At 37.6% G+C, this 14,472-nt stretch overlaps 2 protein-coding genes across 4 annotated transcripts in view; one reads left to right on the forward strand and one right to left on the reverse strand.

Annotated features, from left to right (window-relative positions):
- The window catches only part of LOC114560050 (spondin-1), a 290,808-nt gene extending 288,943 nt beyond the window's left edge, over nucleotides 1-1,865 (forward strand). For all 3 annotated transcript variants that reach the window (XM_028585198.1, XM_028585200.1, XM_028585201.1), the window contains exon 16: nucleotides 301-1,865. In XM_028585198.1, the coding sequence (XP_028440999.1) occupies nucleotides 301-464 (164 nt within the window). In that variant the 3' untranslated portion in view covers nucleotides 465-1,865. The remainder of the gene's footprint in view (nucleotides 1-300) is intronic.
- An 8,377-nt stretch (nucleotides 1,866-10,242) lies between these two features.
- On the reverse strand, nucleotides 10,243-13,832 carry LOC114559656 (uncharacterized). The gene is made up of 3 exons (XM_028584442.1): nucleotides 13,526-13,832; nucleotides 12,561-12,729; nucleotides 10,243-10,557 (listed from the first exon to the last, which is right to left on the reverse strand). Exons 1-3 carry the CDS (start codon nucleotides 13,830-13,832, stop codon nucleotides 10,428-10,430), a joined length of 606 nt encoding a protein of 201 aa, XP_028440243.1. The 3' UTR covers nucleotides 10,243-10,427.
- Nucleotides 13,833-14,472: the final 640 nt, after the last annotated feature.

The raw sequence follows: 14,472 nt of genomic DNA on the forward strand, positions 1-14,472 counted from the left end.
ACAGTTTTCAACCATATCGCCCAGCCCTAGCCTTACATTACTTTTACTTTTATACTTTAAGTAGTTTTGAAACCAGTACTTTTACACTTTTACTTAAGTAAAAAGCTTGAGTTGATACTTCAACTTCTACAAAAGTCTTTTCAAACCCTAGTATCTATACTTCTACTTGATTAATGAATGTGAATACTTTTGACACCTCTGAGCGGCAGAGGAGCAGCCAGGTTGGTGGGAATAATTTGTTATATTGTCAATATTATTAAAGCTGCATTAGACCAAAATTAAGATGCTACTGTTCAATAGGTTGCAGGATGCAGCCGTGGGCCAGCTGGATGGACTGTACCAAAATATGCGGAGGGGGGATCCAGGAACGTTTCATGATGGTGAAGAAAAGAGCTAAAGGCACTCTGATGGCCAGCTGTGAGGACCGGAAGGAGATCCGTGCTTGTAACATTCATCCCTGCTAGGGGGTACTACTGAGTTATAGTGGAGAGGAGGGAAGTAGCAGGTAAAACACGAGTTGTGAAAATATGGGTTTATTTGATAAGATGATAATGGGGAACTTTTTGTGTACAGGGAGGTAAGGTTAAGGGAGGGTGAGATGATGGGCTAGTCTGACCTTTCGGAAACAGGATATTGGTTTTGGTAAGTAGAGGGGAAGGGAGGAGAAAATAGGAAAAAACGAGAAGATGGCTGTTTAGTGAAGCCATTGTAGACATTTAGTTAACAGGGATGACATTTACTTTTGACCACAATGGAAGTATGAGAGTAATGTCTGTGTCCTGCAGAAAAATCAAGAAACAACTACAATAGCCTACAATAGTAGTTTGCCTTTATTGCACACATTTTTGTGTAGTTCCAGTAGTTTTGTTCTCTGGAGTATGAAAATTCCCTGGGAATTCATGCCAAAATCTGTTTCTATTTTCTAAGAAAAAAACCCCCACATGAACCTGGAATTTTTGGCACGTGTCTGCTTTGTAATGTATTTACTGACACAAAGATGCCTTTTTCAACCATCATTAATGATACCATTGTAGTGTCGTAGCTATAGTTTGCCCTTGAAATGACATTATTGCGCTTATACAACTGGATCAACTTTCTTCTGATTCTTTTTCATCTTAAAATGGCAAGCTGGTGTTGTTTAGAATGAGTGTGAAAAATGCAAAGTAATCTTTAAATGAAAGGGATATGGTTCAACTTAATAAGATGTGTAGGCTGGCATCTCCTATAGTGGTGTGTTTACGCATATATATAACCATCACCTTGCAGGAGGAACTACCATATACCTACCTAAAGATATGTACAACTTGTAGAGGGAGACTGCAGGCAGTCATGTTACAATCTCTAACATCATCTGTGGTGTTTCTGTTACACAAGAGACTTTTGTTCCCTAACTTACAAAACAATAATAATTTAAGTACCCCCTTAAAAGAGCACCAAGCCTGGGGAGGAACACTACCCTAAGAACAAACTTAAACAGAGAACAGAAATCCCTTCCCCTATTAGAACAAAATTCATTTTAAAATCATGGACCAACGTTCAACCCTAGTATGGAGTTTTGTAAGTTTTCAACTGACAAAAATTGACAAAAAAGCAAAAAACAGACTAAAATAAAGGATTTCTTTTCTATTTTTTGCAAGACATAGATACAGGAATTTTCTAAAGACATATGGATGTACTGTATAACTACTATCTAACCAACCCTTAAACCCTTATAAATGACACTACTATCTAAGTACTAAAAAACACTTTCCCTAATTAACAGATACATTTAAATGGAGATATTTTATACTGTTAAAATGAGTCTTTATAAACTGTATGGCTGTTTATCTGTTGTTTCAGCATTAAACCTCTTATTTTAGCATGTGTATCATGTTTGGTTGGACTTTATGCTTTCTCTGTCATAGATGTTGACTTAAAATGGATTGCTGTACTGTATGTGCCTATGTTGGTTCCTAAAAACACAAACAACCGAAGCCAAGTGTCACATCTTACACATGTGCTGTGCTGCACTGGTCCTGGCTGCAAAAGCGTTTGTATGGAAAACATTGCAGAACTTGAAGTTTGAGAAAATCTCAAACTTGCCCTTAAAGGGCTTAAGGGGGCTAGCAGTAGCTACCTAGCTTGATTGGCAGAATACTGAACAAGACATTTTTAGGCGACCAAAATGTTCCAATTAACTTTAATGAAGTGAAAACACTCTTCATTAAAGTTAATTGGAAAGTTTGAGGGTCAAAGTTTAAGTCGAAAACACGGACAACACTAGGTTGACCAGATTTCCTGGAACTAAAACCGGGACACTTCACGCGTGACCGTAGTGCTCGTGCACACACACGCTTTTTAACATGAACATTAACAGCCAGGTCAGACATAGACACAGATTAGACACAATTTTGCCAACAGCACACGTAGGCCTACTGCTCACAACATAACGGGGTATCTCAGTTGGGTACATGAATTATGAATTCATGCATGAATTAATTCATGATTTGTGCATTACTTCATTCCCTTATATCTTATGAATCATCAGGAATTGACATGACTTCATAGCCTCTCATTCATGACCTCATGCATGAACAATACATCAACTAAAGCATTAGGTAAGGTGGGTACATCATTATGCACAAGTTTTGTTCAAATCAGAATTTGTGTATGTCGCCAAATTCATTTCCTTGTTTTTGATATGAAGATCAGTAGTGTGTGACTCAAACGTCTCACATTTACCAACAAAACATACAGCGAAAGACAGTGCAAAACATTTCAGTCCGTCCTGCCAACCTGTATACATTTTAACATGAATGTACGTTGTAATGTTTTTTCACTCTAAACTCGCTGAAGGTGCTGCTGTTTCAATCCTGTCGGCTCTCTGCAGCGGGCAGGGCTGTTGCTCAGTTCCTCCCGCAACTGACTCGCGCGCGCACACACACACACAAACACACACGGTGGATGCAGGAAAAACCGGAGATGAGACGACACGATGATTGAGGACAGTTCCCACAAAATCGGGCATTTTGGGCTGCAACAATCTCAAAAAAAGGCCATAAAATCCTGGAGGGACTGGTTAAAATGAAACAGTTAAGAAGAGGCATTGCAACAATGTTTACAAATATACATTGTAATGCTGGCTGCACAGATTATGCAGATGCAGACCACTACGATTGACTGACACACACACACACACACACACATTGTTAAAATTAGTCTTTCTACATGGGTTTAGTTAATGATCGTAATGATCATGTAATCGCTGACAACCAGGACAATTTCATAGTGGTTGGTGTAAACCGGGACATTTTAGCGTCCCGACAGGCTTTTGTCGGGACTCGGGACACGCAACTGAAAATCGGGACTGGTCACCCTAAACAACACCCAAAAACAAGTTAACGGCTATTTTAATACACACAGTGTCACGGTTAGAATTGCTAAGCCTCTGTCTTAAATGACAAGTCGGCACGAATCCACGCTCTTAAGCTTCTCCTGCTTTGTCGTCAATTTTAAGATAAATGGGACCCTAATTTACTAAATGAACATCATGCTGTATTGAAGAAGACGTGAAAGTAGTGATTGACCCCATAAACTCATTATGAAAATGTGTATTGAGGTACTAAATCAAGTGAGAAGTAGGTTCATTTTCCAAGAGACCTCCATAGAAACAGACTAGTTTTTGCAACCAGCTGGAAATTAGATAGAATACAGGTTTAAGGCATTTCCCCATTGGCTTCATTTTTCAGACCCAAAAGCTTCATTCATTATATTTTGACAATCTTTTTTAATTCTTTTATTATTACTTAGCAGATTATGTTTTTTCTGTTTTAATAAAAATGTCATCTCCAAAGTATTATTTTCTGTAGATGTTTTCTTGACTTTCTTGCCTTAGTTCTTTTCTTTTCTTAGGCCTCTTGATATATTTCTTGGCCTCTATATATGTCACTTGACTATTTTCTAAGAAACCTTTACAATAAAAAATGTAAATGTAAAAAACATGATGTCATTTGACTATTTTTGATTAACTCTAATGTTCTTTTTGGGTTATATCCGGGGCCCCCTCTAACAGCTACAAAAATATACTTAGTTTATCACCTTCAAGGTTCACAAAATTAAAAATACATATTTTTCTTCTTACCCGTAGTGCTATTTATCAATTGATTGTTTTGGTTGCTCAGTGTTGGAGATATTGACCACAGAGATGTGTGCCTTTTCTGAAATATATGTTGTGGTGATCAAAGTGCACCACAATATATAGTGAGGTCAGAAGAAAAAAAATGGGGGAAAACATTTGTTTTGCAATGATCATTTTTATACGAGCAGCATTGGGGTCTGGGTACACCGAACAATCAGGAAGTGAAGCCAATGTCCAGAAAACAGAAGGTTTAAGGGATCATGAATCTGAAACAGGTAAAATGATTTAAATGTTGATCATTGTGTAAAACAATTGAGTCTATAGCCCTAACAGCTTTCTCAGGTCTGGTAGCGTACTTACAATTTCAGTCCACTAGATGGAGAATCAACAATCATATAACCCATGACGAAATCATGGTCAGGTTGTTACTGGGAGCAGCTTAAATAGAAGAACTGATTCATACTCAAATATTGTGTCCTAGTAGTTATATAATCAAGCTAAACATTTCCTATTTTCTTTTTACATTTGACTCACATTGTTTCTTCAGTTCGGTTTAATTTTTTTAACAATATCTTTATTAGATTTTCATTTTATAAAAAGACATACAAGAACAAAAAAAAATAAAAGAAAAAAGCAGAGACGTGTGTAAAATGGTACAGAAGTGTACAAACAAATTCTGTCAGAACATATTTTTCACACTATGCACACCTGCTCCAAACAACCGTCCCAATAAGATGAAACTAAGAACATGGCGGTCAGGGGGCCTACCCTATGAAGGCCCATAATCATGGGTCCACAGAAGATACTTTAACATGTAGTCCAGAGAGCAGGAGAAGAGGAAACCTGGGTTGTGTAGAGGGTGCACCTATACTGTTCCAGGCCCGTGCATCAGGCGCGACAAATCATTGTCCTTCATATAATTGATGAAACGACCCCAGACATTTTAGAACACAATATTTTTAGTTTTTTAGGTTCATCTGAGTATAGATAAATGGGAGATTTAGGGAGTGTGATTCAATGTCCTTCCATGTCAAGGGTCCGTCTGTGGTAAAGTAAAACATAAACATTCTTAGCTGTACTGCCCAAAAATACCACAGTAAATTAGGGCATTGTAACCCCCCTCTGTCGTAGGGTAGATATAAAAGAGACAGACGAAGCCTAGGGTGTTTATTATTCCATATAAAATTATTGAAAAAAAATTTCATTCTGGGGAAAAAGTCTGAAGGAGGCGGCAAGGGGATATTCTGAAATAAATATAAAAGTGTGGGGAGGATGTTCATTTAGGTGTATTAATTCTACCAATCAGAGAGATAGAAAGACCAGACCATCTACTATTGTCCTTTTTGCTTGCAGAGAACATATGTTTATAAACATTTTTTCCTGAAGCTTTATTCTATGACCCTTTGGATAACATTTTTGATTCAAATTTTTTGTAGATATCTATGAGCAGGCCATCTGGGCCCACCGCTTTCCCAGAATTCATGCATTTTATTGCTGCCGAGATTTCTTCCATTTTACATTCATCTAATTTGGGGAAGTTGAGACTATCTAAGAATGCCAATTAGCTCTGGTCTGCTAGCCCTCCAGTTACTTCAGAGCTGTAGAGTCTTTCATAAAAGTCAGTTCTGTTTAATTTTCTTAATGAAACACAAGAAAGAGGATTAAGCTGCTGGTGTGTCTACGGGCGCAGGAGGGCAGAGCTCCAGGTGACACTCTTCACTCTCTGGAAATGATAGGTGATAAATGTGTACATTGACTTGCTGAGTGTCAGGGGATGGGGGTGTGAAACAGCGGTCGCACCCAGCTAGGCCTAGCACTTAGTGAACCGTACATAAAATGCAAAACAATGCAATCAAATTAAGGATTACATCAATATGGGGCATAGTTATGCTTAGCATTATTGTACCTTGGTACAGTTCAAAAAGGTTGCATCAACCTCAATTAATGACTGAGTTAATGCATCACGAACGAAAAACTCAGGAACAGCATAACTCATTTCACAAATGTGAAGAAGTTCGGGAGACTTGAATTACACAGGAACATTTAATGAGTTCTCAATTGAGGAGAGTTTAGGATTAAACAGTACAGTGTGGGTGCCATCCCAACTTCTGAAGTTCCTGTCTTCCTGAACTCACGGTCATTGGTGTTTTTTTGTCCCCAACGTCTCCTTCCAGGCAACACGGCAATGGTTATGTTTAGGATTAAGGTTAGGGTTAGGTGCCTGGAAGGCACTGTTGGAGGCAAAAAACACGATCGAGCTGAACTCACTCGCTGGAAGTGTTAAGTTTGGCTGAACCTTTAATGTAAACAGAGATATTGCAGGCGCCTAAATCACAGATACTAAAGCCTAGTTTATGGCGTTATATTACTGTCACTAGTCAAGAGCGCATTATTTCAATTTGAGAGCATTTCTCACTGATATTACGTTCAGATTTCTTGCTCTCACACTCAAATAGTCACTGCTCGCGCTCAAAACCTTGCTCTCACACTCAAATATTCACTGCTCGTGCTTGGATTTGCTCTGCTTGTGCTCAAACTTTCTGCTTAGACTCAGATATGTTGTTGTTTGGACAGATTTCCTGCTCTCAGCTTTGAACCTTCTCCTCGCACTCAGGCTGATTCTGCTCGCTTGCAAATTTTCTGCTCTCGGATCTCTCCTGCGCGCTTTGATTTTTTTGTGTTATAACACTGCCAAAAGTCAACAACCAATAGAATGCCAGCTGTAGTGTTGACCAATGAAATGATCCCTGCCCCGTTGAGGGTGCGTTCACTTTACGTTAGAACGTCTGTTGAGGGCGGCTGCACTGTAACCGATAACTGTAACCAAGTTTATATATCCCCGCGCCGTTCATTGCTTTATTATAAGTATATGTCAACAATGTGCACAGAATGGTCGACGCACTTTCACCTGCACCCATCAGGAAACGGGAGAAAGCTTTGAAATGGGACATGTGAAGTTATGTCCACAACTACGAGGGTGAGTAACATAACTTAAGCACCTAGCTAGCTAGCTAACATATGGCGCTAGCATATAGCCTAGCTTGATGTCCATAAACAAATAGATTTTCTTTATTGTATAGCTAGATTGAACAATATATGACGGACTGTATGTGTATATGTGATGACCTCACTTTGTATTTTTTCCTCGTTTGGTTAACCATGTTCCAGGGATTTGGCTGATTTCATGTTAGAGCCAGTAGTAGAACCTAAACTGTAATATAACTGAAAGAACACCAGAAACTGGAATGTTTGTGTCAGCTTTTGCATCACTGTTGTGTTGTTCATCAGAATTTAGTCTTTATTCCTTCATATAGCATTAGTCTGAAAATGATGAATTCATATTAGTCTGGTCTGTGTACTTTTTTGTTCATTCGATTTTCATTTCATAAACAGGTATTAAAAAACAACTGCAGCTGGGACATTCTAACTCTTAACCTGAAAAAGCTTAATGTGGTTTAATGTACCTAAGCAATGATCAATGTTTACCAAATTTCTCTCTCATATTGCTCCTCATAACCACTGAAAACTGTCAAAAAATCTAAACCAAAGTCCAATTATTATGGACGTTATGTGACTGATAACTGACTGTTTAGTTTTTTCACGTTAAGCGTTAGAATGTCCCAGCTGCAGTTGAGGGAAACTGTAGCCTATAACTTCCTAAGCGACTGATTATCCGTTTTTTGCCACCCTTTACATAATAAATATGGCTATGAAATAGAACATGAAATACATAAATGAGGCAATACATATATAGGCATTAGCTAGTCATTATAGTTCAATAGCCTAAATACATATGTTTTATTTCCGGGGACTTTTATTAATTCCGTCTATTTATATGCACATTATATTTTATATTTTATTAAGTTTTGTTATCTCACAGACTCTGACTAAAAGCAGCAGCAAGCCTGCCTGGCATCAGTGCATCATAGCATATCACTGCAAAGAAAAGAAAATATGAATAAATTACATGCACGGCAGATTCCCAACTCAGCTAGAGCGGGTAACGCCAGCGAACCGCAGGTGACTCTCTGCCAGATCAGCAAGTTTAACGGCACACTGTAAAAAAAAAAAAGAAACTGTGAAAAAACAGTAATATTCGGGCAGCTGGGGCGCCAAAAAATTACCGTAAAATAACGGCAAAAAACAATCTCGTAAAAATACAGTAATTTTCCATAATGAAATAACAGATTGTATCTTTAATCTTACATTAAATTTTATGTAATTATTGAGCTTTTTAATGTTTAAAAAAGGACCACTATTTTTTGAGTTTTATAATATAATTTTATGAAAAAATCGTGTTTATTTAATAAATATTGAATGTAATAAAGTGATACATCACCCACAAAACATTTGATTTAACTTTTAAAAAATGCCAAAATACTTTTTTAAAACAGATAATAGGCTTCATATTTACAACAATCTACCCTTAATTTTAGATCATATCAAGTTTATTATAAGTTTTTACATATAAATCCTGTGTATTTAATTGATTTTTAATGTGAAAAAAAGCATACTCTTCCATAAATACAATGAATTTAAGTATAATTAAAGCAATCTACCATTCTTTTTAGAATTTATCATGTATAATATGAGTCTTTATATGTAATTTTACATAAAGCTCATGTATATTTAATTACATGAGCTTCAATGTTAAATAAGCATACTTTGCCATAAAAACAATGGATTAGCCTTTAAAAAGAAAAGTAAATACTGTTATTAAACAAGTATGTGTGAGTACAATTAGAGTAATCTACCATTAATTTTAGACTATATTAAGTATAATGACTTTTTATATGCAATTTAACATACAAATCATGTATATTTAATTTATCTTTAATGTTAAAAAAAAAGCATTCTTTGCCATAAAAACAATGGATTTACCTTTGTTTTAAATGTCCAAATACTGTCAAAGAAATATTGATTATAGCAACAATCTGCTGATAATTTTGTCAAATATCATAACACTGCTATAATAATGATAACTAAACGTATATTTATAAACATTCAACTTGCAAATGTAATGGACAATTTCAAAAAATATCGAGCTATAATAGAGTACTTAAATGACAAAATTATAAAAAAAATGTAGCTTAACAATAACAGCTCTTAGAAACAACCAGGACAGTTACTACTGTTCAACATTTATTTTATTCTGTTGACCAACAGTACAGAATAGAAAACAGTTGCTGCTCTAGCAACACACTTGCTTACAAAGCTTAACGTGGCATGGCTACATACTGCTAGCAGTCCAACAATTAGCTGCTTGTGGGCAAAAATTTAAGAATAGTTTACAGTAGGTTCAGTTAATGTACACAGTGAAATAAAAAGACTTGAAACAAAAAAACAAGCAATACAATTTAAAAGTCTGTCTGGTACTTCAGATGCCTTTAAAAACTGGCCTGTTTTGGAAAGATAAAATAAAGTTTAAATCCAGGTGCAGTGTAATGCTTGCTTCTACTGTTATTGCAGTAACTTAACTGAAGGTACTGAAGTAGCCTATAATTTTAAATGAGTAACCTTGTCCAGTACTGTGAACCAATTCTATACTTAAGATGCTCTAAGTGATGTGATGTGTTTTTTAGGCTACAACATTTTTCGTCACCTACAGCAAACATCTCTCTATCCGCTAACTGCCGGTCCCCTGAACACACTGTAAAAAAACACATGTCTCTGTAGACAGCCCAGGCTCCACAAACGGCAACAAAAACAAACTGCGCCAACCTGCCCCACAAACCATAACAAACAGTGTTCCAGCCAATAACTGACAAGGAGTTAAAATATGGTTCCAATTAGGGCTGTCCTCGACTAAAGAAATTCTTAGTCGACTAACACTTATACGATGTTGTCGACTAATTGATTAATTTATTTAATTGACAGAGCTGTGCGCTTTGAGAGGTGGTTAAGACTAGAAAAGAATAATATAAATGTAGTTAATTAACCATCTGTAAAACTGAGTTTCTCCACAATTAATCCTGCAAAAGCACCACTTTAAATCTTGTGTTTACCATAAATGTGCTGAGAAGTGTCTTGGAAATGAGTAATTAAGCATGAATAAGCATAAAAAATGACTAATCGACTGAAGAAATGTTAGTCGACTAAGACCAAAACGACCGATTAGTCGACTAATCGACTAAGAGGTGGCAGCCCTAGTTCCGATGTGTACCTAGTATTCATCTGGGTCACAGTGGGAGTATCTGACAACAATTAAAGAACACTCAAGAATACAGTTGTGAGACTAACATGAACTGTGCATGAGAAAGAACTAGGGACATTGGATTGCAATGGGCTCCCTTCTGAAAAGTGTTTCTGTTTACTCCCTCCATTCATAGTCCGCAATTTTTGTTATCAGGGAAAGAACCTTTGGACTGACCGCCAGGTGCTTTCTGGTAGCATTCTTCTCCACTTTCGATCCCTTGTCTGGGTTGATCTTGAAAAGGCATCTATCAAGTGAAACACATCAAACAATTTCAGTAATAAAATGTGGACTAATGCGTAATATACCTTAAATCCTGACATGAGGACGAATGAGGAATAAATTGGAAAACATACGTACGTGCCAAATTCAACATTTGGATGTATTATGTAAAAACAAAAACTGTACAATGTGAGAATTCATACTAAAAAAAGGAGGCACCAGGGATGTGAGGTATGTATCGTCTAGGGTAATATCTTAATTATTGTTTTAACAATGAGCAGACATTATCGAGTGTGCTACTTCACTCACTTTTTCAAAAACTATATTTAAAATAAACTACTCCATGCAGCATGCAATGTAGCTGCTGAAAAATTCCTCACTGAAGTCAACATTTTTTGCAAAAACAGCAGCAGGAGATAAAACATGGACAGCATCAGCATATAGATGGGAACAAAAGTGCAGTCTAGTTTTTACATCCTGGCATTATACACAAGCAGTTTAGAACACAGCCAATTGTGTTCTAAACTGCTCGACTTGAATACAATAAACCGACGGCTGTGCCCTGAACATTGTTCAGTGACAAATGCTGTAACGTAACGATATATCAAAAATATATTGAATTAGTGTCCAGCCCAACACTGTGTGTACTTTCACATATCAATTCAAGACGCAAGGCAAAGACTGTGACGTATAGCACAACATGCGCTGTGCCGGCACACTGCGTGTGGCTTTTCACACAGGCACTCTTCCACTTCTGTTACTATCAACTATTTCCGGCTCAGATCTGACCCGCCCTTTCCATATATTTCACACAGTACAGCGAGGAGGCATATTGGCACAATACTGGCCACTGTAACTTAAAAGTAATATAATATAAAGTGGCTTATTGCGGACCTGCTGCTCACTGTGCTGCTGAGGCACACAAGACCCACACACACAGTTGTTGCATCATACACATCTCAACTGAAACTAGAGGGGAGGAGGCATAAGTTACACTATCGGACTATCGCCTCTTGAGATAAAAAGTAGAATAACCACACAAGATGGGCTGGGATTAGCTTGTTAGCATGCCAACTTCAGTAAATATATCTGCAATACATAGATGTCTTTGACTTTTGACATCAGAACACTTAGTCTCTCTTATTCTGTTGATAAGGTTAGTTCATTTTTTTTCCCCACTAAACTTTAGACACATAGTACCTTTTAAGAAGTGTATTAATACACACTCTACGGTTGAGAAAATGTAGTGAAAAAGACAGACTGTGACAGCAAGGCAAAGTTGTGAAATCCTGTCCTGTGCAAGGCTCTTTTATTAAATTGCATTAGATTTTAAAGGTCCCATGACATGGTGCTCTTTGGATGCTTTTATAGAGACCTTAGCCGTCCCCTAATACTGTATCTGAAGTCTCTTTTATATAGACCTTAGTGGTCCCCTAATACTGTATCTGAAGTCTCTTTTATAGAGACCTTAGTCGTCCCCTAATACTGTATCTGAAGTCTCTTTCCCGAAATTCAGCTTTGGTGCAGAACTACAGCCACTAGAGCCAGTCCCACAATGAGCTTTCCTTAGGATGTGCCATTTCTGTGTCTGAAGCTATTGAGGAGGAGAGGGGGGGGCAAGGTGGAGGGTGGGGGTGTGGCCTTGACCAACTGCCACTTTTCTCGTTTGAAAGCCATGATGTCTCTCTCTCTCTCTCTCTCTCATGGGTTGGCCAAATTCTCTGGGCGGGCAAAGCAGAGAAAGGGGAGGTAACCTTGCTTGTTATGACCTCATAACAAACAGATTCCAAAACGGCTCATCTGAGCTTTCATTTTCTCAAAAGGCAGATCAGGATACCCAGGGCTCGGTTTACACCTATCACCATTTCTAGCCACTGGGGGACTATAGGCAGGCTGGGGGAACTCATATTAATGTTAAAAAACCTCATAAAGTGAAATTTTCATGCCATGGGACCTTTAAAGGGGTAACTATTTTTCTGGTCATTCTATATCTGTTTTGATATTTAAAATGGACTTCTGCTTTCTTACCTCTGCAAGAACTCCAATGTTGCTCCTTGGGCTGCTGGGTAAGAGATGTTCAGGCAGTAGCACGTGGCAAACATCAACACAAGAGCATCAGTGAAGGCATTGATGTGACCATTCACAATGGTCTGGTCCACAGAAAGCATGAAGTACTCTGCTGCCAAAGGAGAACTTCCTGTTGTAAACATACAAAAGACAGGGGATCTGTATTTTTATGACAAAGTGTGCTAAGACCATAAAGTCCAGTAATTATTCAATAAGTTTGTAAAGTTAAATTATAATTTAACTAAAACACACGAAACACATGAAAAAACATCCATAACACAATTGGTAGGGGTGGCAATCAAAGACAAAAGTACAAAGAAAAGTATAGTTTTACTGACCAGCATAATTAGATTTTGTAAAAATAAACAAATTTAGAATTTCATGCCTGCAAACAATAAAGCATGCATCTGTCCTAACTTTTTTTGTGTGTGCTGCAGGCATGGAATTCCAACTTTGTTTATATATATAAAAAAAAAAAAAAATTATGCTGGTCAGTACTATTGGAAATCATTTGTCTATACTATTTTTGGAAATAGGGTTTGTTGTAGTCTTTAAAAGTATACAACCGAAAAAATCCCACCCCCTCTCTTCAGTCTTCCCTACAAAGCCAATCCCCCAAAACACATGTTCATGTGCCAATGATTTAATTCAGGCTTATTACAGTCCAGCCAGATTACAGTCCAGATATCTTTCATTTCTGTGTCAGAGCATCCGCTCTTATGAAAGCAATAAAGTCCAATAGTTCTGATTTTGTGACGTATGGTGGTATGAGTCATTGTTAGACATCCATGCCATCCATAATCCATGCCCTCATATGTAGAGGAAGAAGGCAAAAAAGAAGAACTACACCTTTAATAACCAATAGTAAATTATAATAATAGTATTATAACATAACTAGGTCAGAAAAAGAAAATCTTCAAACTTACCACACACAACAATGCATGGCGTACTTGGAAGTTCAGCACAGTCCACTTCAAAGGGCAGGGTTGTTGGATCCAGTTTATGGAACATCTGGTCCTCTTCCTCATTGAAATATCTAACAAGTAGTTGAAAAAAGCCAGCAGCATTGACATCTGCAACATTCTTGCTTGATGTTTCCATTTCTCTGAAGATGGTCTCCATCTTCCCGGTCTTGTCACTGGTCTTGAGGTATGAAATAACCCTGGCATATTTCTTTTCTATGGCTTTATCATCAATGTCCATGCCTGTGAGCTCTTTAAAATGAGTCTTCATGCCAGTTATTTCAAATAAATATGGCCAATCATTTGTCAAATCAGAGGTCTCAAGTCCACTGATAATGTCTTTTCTCTGAGTGAAGAAGGTGGTCCTCATCATTCTCTCAATACTTTTGGTGTCACGGCATCTTTCTTTGTACATTTTCTTTAACTGTTCTTGTGCATGCTTCTGGGATTCCAGTGTTTCATCAGTTGGCAGACGTATTGGTTGCCAATTTATGCATCCATAGGTGTCTAGTCTTCTTTTCCTGGGTGGGGTATCCTCTCCTTCACTGGTGCTAATAAGTTGTCTCTTTAAGGAAAGTGGAGTGCTTCCTCTCCTCAAGTTATCCACCCTGCTGATCATCTGTTTTGTGAGGGAGTCATATCCACTGCCCACAATTTCACCTTCAATGACATCAGTGAATGCCACAGGATACACCTTTGTCATCTTTCTTGCGATCTCGCTGAGGTGTTTCTTCCCGGTTGTTGGGCATATTGTTAAGATTTCACTGACAATCAGCCGTATCATTTCAAGTCTCTCACTCTTTGTTGGTCACTTCCCTTCTTCTAATTTTCTGATGAGCTCAGATGGCAACTTCTTCCAAGGAATTTCAAAATTGAAATGCCAGCTGTTGTCAGACGGTTGACGAGGTGTG

This window comes from Perca flavescens, chromosome 8, assembly GCF_004354835.1.
Source record: "Perca flavescens isolate YP-PL-M2 chromosome 8, PFLA_1.0, whole genome shotgun sequence".
Lineage (NCBI taxonomy): Eukaryota > Metazoa > Chordata > Actinopteri > Perciformes > Percidae > Perca > Perca flavescens.